The 6,912-nt window shown below is 43.6% G+C and overlaps 1 protein-coding gene across 1 annotated transcript in view; it reads left to right on the plus strand.

The window, feature by feature from the left end:
* cbfa2t2 (CBFA2/RUNX1 partner transcriptional co-repressor 2) overlaps positions 1 to 6,912 on the plus strand; it is a 40,937-nt gene extending 34,025 nt beyond the window's left edge. The window contains exons 8-11 of the mRNA XM_080784436.1: positions 1 to 170; positions 2,737 to 2,811; positions 3,222 to 3,412; positions 4,569 to 6,912. The exon at positions 1 to 170 is cut by the window's left edge and continues 53 nt beyond it. Of these exons, the coding sequence (XP_080640562.1) occupies positions 1 to 170; positions 2,737 to 2,811; positions 3,222 to 3,412; positions 4,569 to 4,931 (799 nt within the window). The 3' untranslated portion in view covers positions 4,932 to 6,912. The remainder of the gene's footprint in view (positions 171 to 2,736; positions 2,812 to 3,221; positions 3,413 to 4,568) is intronic.

Raw genomic sequence — 6,912 nt, forward strand, 5'->3', positions numbered from 1 at the left:
GCTGCGGCGCTGCCAGGAGTCGGACCGCGAGGAGCTCAACTACTGGCGGCGGCGCTCCAGCGAGCAGGACGCCGGGGGCGTGGACCCGCGTGGCAAGGCGGGAGGCTCCGCCTCCCTGGCGGCGCCGTTCTCCAAGACGCACAGCAGTCCTCACTCCCAGCAGGACTCCGGTGAGCACTTTTACAATTTACAACTTACAGTACGTTTTAACAGCAGGCATTCAAAATGTACTTGAGTCGAGTGAAAGAATAAAAGTATCTGCATCAAAATGCACTTAAACATACCGAAAGTAGAAAGTATACACTCACTATGCAGAATGTCCCGTTTCAAGTTTTCTAAATGTATGAAAATCATTTGAAAATAGCCAAAATGTATTTAGGGCTGAAGTATTGCTGAATGTATTTTTAATAATAATTAAATAAAATGTTACTAGTTACTGAGGTTGTCACATAAATGTAGACTAGCGGAGTAAAAGTACAATGTTTGCCTCTGAGATGTACTGGAAATTTGAAATACTCAAGTAAGTTACAATTACCTCAAAATTGTACAGTACTTAAGTAAACATACGTAGTCACTTTACACCACTGCTGTGTTGGTTGTCTGCTAAAAACATATTATGTGTCCCAGTTGAGTCTTTTGGTAGATGACTGACTTTTTTGTCTTCTTTTTTACCCTTGGAGTACAATAATGTTTTCATGAGAGAAGGCCAGAGCTTTTAAAGATGTATCGTGTCACTGGAGAAAGTTACAGTATGTGCCACAGCAGGAAAATGAATTGTTCATCACAGTCTCAAGTCTGCTGTAAAACGCAACCGACAGCGGCATATAAGTGTCGTCAATTCCACAGATGACCATTTATACCATTTATACCTCGCAAAAGTAGAAGGAATTGCTAATACTTTCTCCTGAAAAAAGCCCAAAACAGACAAACGTTGCCTTGCGTCTGTTTCTTTTACACCTTGGCGTCCTCTAGTGGTCACAGCGAGGATTACACCTCCATCATAGAATATACATGAGCTTGTATATTCTGACATGTTTCTATGTCAGTGGTTCTCAATATTCTGACATGTTTCTATGTTAGTGGTTCTCAATATTCCATGTCAAGGATCCCCAGAATGATATGAAATTGGCCGCTGACCCCCCATCTGAAAATATGTAGTTCCAGGGACCGCATCTGGAGAGATGCAAAGAAAAAACGCTCTGAAATAATATATATTCGAAATTTGCGCCTCATTTTCACGATTTTTCAAAAATAGCAGACCTACAAGCTCATAGCGCAGCACTGAGTGCCACGCTATGAGCTTGTAGATCTGCTATTTTTCAATAACTAAAGTATGACATAATGCTTAAAACACCAACAGGGGTTCCCGCCTAGAATGGGTTAAATAAGTAAAAAAATAAATGTGAGTATGTTTTTTTCTTCACCACTGGTCACACGGGGCATTCGCAGGCTTCTTCTCAGCAGTTAGCCAGTTCCCTCGGTCTGGCTGTGTGGAACAGGCTCAGTGTTCTCTTAAACCATTGAGACCTGAGCACCAGATTCTACAAATGTCTTCTAAAGTCACGACGGTTTTCTGGAAAACCCTATGTTTCTATAATGTCAGTGCTTCTCAAACTATTTCAAGGACCCCCAGAATTATCTGTATTTGGCCACAGACCCCCATCTCAAAATATGTTGTTTCAGGGACCCCGCCAGAAGCAAAGATATGAGTTAAAAACGTTAAAAATGTTAGAGTCAAAGATTTGCACACATTTTCATGATAAAATAAATAAATAAAATAGCAGATCTACAAGGTCAACAGGCCTTGTAGATCTGCTATTTTTCAACAGCTACAGTTTAAAAATAATGTTTAAAGTGGCCAAAGCTCGCTGTAAGGCGACACACATGCGTCGTCGGGTCCAGACGGGTTAAGAGTGCCAGCCCTGGCTGTTCTGCTCGCCCCCACGCCGGTGCCAGAGCTACAGACCAGGTGCCAGGAACGTCCCGCGGCCAGACCGGCCTCACAGAAGGCCGTCCTATAGCCGCCCTGCAGGGCTCCGAGACCCAAAAAAGCTGGCCATTTTTGTCCAGAGCGGCCATCTGGTCCCCTCAGATGGGAGGCCTGCGCTTTCGACTTGCCTGGGCTTAGATGGAGCTTACAGGCCAGCCTGGCTATGGCTATCCCTGGGCTGAAGGAGGAGGAGGAGGGTGGTGGTGGTCGGTCGGTAAAGCGGTGTACATTCATATAGGAGGCAGTTTTTGTGTAGAGTGAAGGTGGATAGATCGTACGACGAAGTTCATACGGCTTGAGTGGTTAAGCGGGGCTTAACCACATAGACAATGACATAGCTTTGTTAGCATAGATAAACATGTTAAAAGCGCAAGTCTGCCTGACACCTCACTGTATATCTCGGTCTTACTTTGTCTCTTTTCACCGATTAAGACCGGGAACGCATCTGTGTCACCTTAGCGTTTAAACCACATTAACCATTATCTTTAAATGTAGCTCTGTTGCACCACTGACAAACACAGGGTCTTTCAGAAAACTGTAGAATCTGTTGGAGACTGCACACTTTTTTCCCGGAAAACCGCTGCTAGTAATCCGAAAAACGCAGTGCAATGTGTTAACACATATGAAACATGGCCAGACGGACAGTCAGTACTCTTTAGTGTTGACTACAGATCTAGTAGGAGCTGAGCTGTAGCAGGTGCTAATGGACCCCTCCTTCCCTCCCTCCCTCCTCTGTCTTCCCACAGATCCACAGGTCCCCCGAGACTTCACTCCACGGCCAGGCTCGGCATACGTGCCAGACGAGATCTGGAGGAAAGCTGGTTCGTACACAATATAAACAATAATTTAGTTTTTTTAATATATTTAAGGTGCTGTAAGTGATGTATCGAAACCACCTAACTCCATTTTTTGGCCTAAATCAGTGCTATTGAACACCCTTGACGTGTTGGTTAACCAACGAAAAGTAGTAAAAAGTGCTTCGGACAAAACCCCTTAACTCCATTGGACCCTCAATCTGTCTGCTAAAGCAGATAACTCCACCACCTCTCCCCCTCTCATGGAAGTAATTGACAATATAATAAAGTCACAACACCAACTTTGATGAGGCACTATTGCTTTGTTTTCCAAATATAAGATTTTGGAGTTAGGTGATTTCTTCTCATATATTTACGATCGTAACCGTTGCTATTCAGGAAGTCTCTCTAACCCGTTCCCTCTCTGACCCCGGCAGAAGAAGCGGTGAACGAGGTGAAGCGCCAGGCCATGGACGAGGTCCAGAAGGCCGTGGCGGAGGCGGAGCAGAAGGCCTTCGAGATGATCGCCTCTGAGAGGGCCAAGATGGAGAAGACCCTGGCCGACGCCAAGAGGAAAGCCCAGGAGGACGCCATCATGGTCATCAACGAACAGGAGGACTCCAGCGAGGTGAGGATCCTGGAGATGATGCAATACACTTACTGTAAAAGAACACTCGGCATCCTACATTTACATTTTTGTAAGGCTTTTATTCAAAACGGCTCCTGATGAAATGATGTGGAGTCAACATCGTAATTGTCAGGCAGTATGTCTGAAACCTTATACTTTTCATGAAATGGAAAAAAACAAGAATGACACATAAAAAAGCAGATTACAAGTTCAGAATGGCGACACGTTAAGCTTGTAGATCGGCTCGTAAATGTGCGTGACACTATCGTACGACAAAGTACGACATTACTTTACAAAAAAAAGCAACAAAAATAGTTTAAATATGTAATTTTCTGCCCAACGATATACACCTGTGGTGAACAGACACCAAGCTAGTTAGACACTCTGGGCTCCATCTTGCGCCACCCCTCACCCCTTATCCCTAAACTTATTTGCCATTTTTTACATTTAAAAATAGTTCAACTGGCCAATCTACATCGACAGGTTGTTAGCTTGTAGATCGGCTATTTTTACTATTTTAAAATAGTAAAAAATGGCAAATAAGTTTAGGGATAAGGGGTAAGTGGTGGCACAAGATATAGGGCAAAATCTATAATCATCCATTGAATGATTACTGTACCTCCCATTGCAGTAGCAAACTGGGAGTGACACATCCCCCACCTTACCATACAGTGTTGTTTTTGGCAGCAAAATTTGAATAGTTTTGAATAGTTTTCATTTAGTTTTAGTCACATTTTAGTCACCTGGAATGTTTTAGTGTTAGTCTAGTTTTAGTCGACTAAATATCATAAGATTTTAGGTGACTAAATCTACAGTTGATTAAGTCGAACAAAATGTATTTTGGTGTGCCTCGATACCGCCGTTTTTACACTGAAAATAGCCGATCTACAAGCTCACAACGCGTCGCAGCGCGTTGTGAGCTTGTAGATCGGCTATTTTCAGCATGCAACTAATTGTACAATGACTTATACTGGATCTCTTGTCCAGTTGTCCACTAGTCCCTTCCTAACATTTTAGTCTAGTTTTTATTTAGTCTTAATTTTAGTCATCATAGCTTAGTTTTTATTTAGTTTCCATTTAGTTTCCGTCAGTGAAAAAAGGTTAGTCTTAACAAAATCAACACTGTTCCCAATATCCTCTCCTCTCCCCTCTGCAGTGCTGCTGGAACTGCGGGCGCAAGGCCAGCGAGACGTGCAGTGGCTGCAACGCGGCGCGCTACTGCGGCTCCTTCTGCCAGCACAAAGACTGGGAGAGACACCACCTCATCTGCAGCCCGGGCCTCCAGACGCAGCCCAAACCCGTGTCGGCCATAACGGCAGCCAGGGCAGCAGCAGCCGCAGCCGCAGCCAGGGTCTCCCCGGTTGGCGGCCCGGCAGGGGCCAATAATAAGGTCTCGGACGGCGTGCCTTCCTCCGTCTCCAGCCCCGGCGGCGGTGGGGAGACTAAGGCGACGGTGGCGTCCCGTTCCTCAACCCCCTCCACCCCCGCCGCCTCCACAGCTGAGACCAACGGACACTAAAGGGATAGTTCAGGGACCGGAACACGCCGCCATGCAAAGTCTGGGATTAGAGGGTAAACCCCCCCCATCAAACTGAATCGAGATCAGCAGCAGAAGGAAACCATTTGTGGGGCTGAATCGGGATAACAGATTCCGAATTGTGTTCCGCAATTTATTTTTCTTTTCTTTTTTTTCCCCTTCTTCCCCCTCTCTTTTGGTTTGGCAGTTAATAAAAGGACAGATTATGGGCGGCTGCTTGAGTGATATGTCAACTGGGACTTTGGGCTTTGGCAAAGAAACAGGAGTGGTTTTTTAATGCATCCATTGGTCGAACAGATGGAAACATGTTTGTCTTTGTCCAAAAAAGGAAAGAAAAAAAAGAAAAACTCAAATCTTGAATCTGGAAAGGGGAAAGAAAACAACAACTCACAAAGAAGTGACAATTGATCTGAGACACTTTTCTTTAAGTAAGGCCGTTGAGAAAAGAGGGCACACTGGAGGAAAAGCAATGATTAGGAGAGCTTTATTTTCTTTTTTTTCTCCGATGCACTCCCTCTGTACTTTGTTACTTTCCAGTTTGTTTTTGTGTAAGAAGTTAATGGGGGTGGTTAGTACCAGCCATAAAGCAAAATTTACTCTCTGTACTCTGTACCATAGGAATCCACAAAAGAGGACTGCTTTGAACAGCCCTTCTCTATCTCTCTCTCTCTCTCTGCCGTTCTATCGTGTCCGTCTAAATATCTTCGCTCGCCAAGTTCTCGTCAGCATTGGAATGCGTGTCGTCAGTGAATATCGTAGAGCATAAGATTTTACTTTAGTCAGAGAGCAATATTACAACGAAGTGTTTCAGCTTTTTTCACATCACCAAAGTTTTTGGATCGTTGAAGAAAAAGAGTGCCCGTGCCATCGCCTGTAGCCGTTATGTCGTTGTGAACGAGATATATATAAATATACTATATACGCTAATCCAACACCGTGTCTGCTTTCACAATAATGCACCTAAATAGGATCTCTGCTCCCTGTTTTGTCTTGTTTATATCCGATTGTCAGAATCACAGATGAACGGAGACATTGGTGTCAAATTGGTGAATTCAAAGTTCTGTTACATTTTATTTCCCCCCTTTTGTGCTAGGGAAACAAATACATCTTCAACACAAGGAATAAATTGTTCAGAATGTACAGCTTGGTATGGCTGGCTGCAGATAACCAACACACCAACATAGCCAACGCAAAATGTATGCACGTCAACAACAGATAAATATCGGTCTTATTGTCGATACCGATATTCACCGATAACGGCAAATATGCGGCCGATTCATCGATGTATCCCTAGTTACGATCTTTTGTTGCTTTGCAGTTTGAGGCTCATTTCTATGGTTACAGGCTGGCGTCGGGAATTCACTCCAGGCCCTGCGCTACTACGAAGCATGTGCACATGCCCACGATGTTCTCTGTCTGGCTTCACCCACTGGTGGCAATTATTATTTGCATCAGAAGAACATCACACTTGGTAATGCTAACTAAACGAGAAAAAATAAACCTTTTCTCTACTCCCAATGGAATCACACACACACACACACACCACACATTTATGTCACTTTATGTGCATTTAAATACAGACAAAAATCCGTACTGGTGGTGCCGGCCTTGCAGTGACTCTGTCCCCATTAAGAATCTCAGGAGGTTTAAAATGTGTGTATATATATATATATATACAGTCTGTTCTTTCATTGTTACGGTTAGGGGTTAAGGTCAGACGTCTAGCGATGAGTTTTGATTTACCATACTCTGTGTATGCCGTATTGACCGTTCCTTTCATTGTCCTTTTGTAAGATGTCATTGTAAAGAATATTATCAAAGAGAATGCCTTTATTTTGTGAGCCACATATTGTTTTCTCGTCCTCTTTTAAACACATCTTTTTGTTCATGAGACGTCAACTTTCACGTGAAATGATAATCTTGACATGAAGATGATAAATAAAGAAATAGAATTACTCCAGAA

This window comes from Protomyctophum bolini, assembly GCF_963924005.1.
Source record: "Protomyctophum bolini genome assembly, chromosome: 2".
In the NCBI taxonomy this organism is placed as follows: Eukaryota; Metazoa; Chordata; class Actinopteri; order Myctophiformes; family Myctophidae; genus Protomyctophum; species Protomyctophum bolini.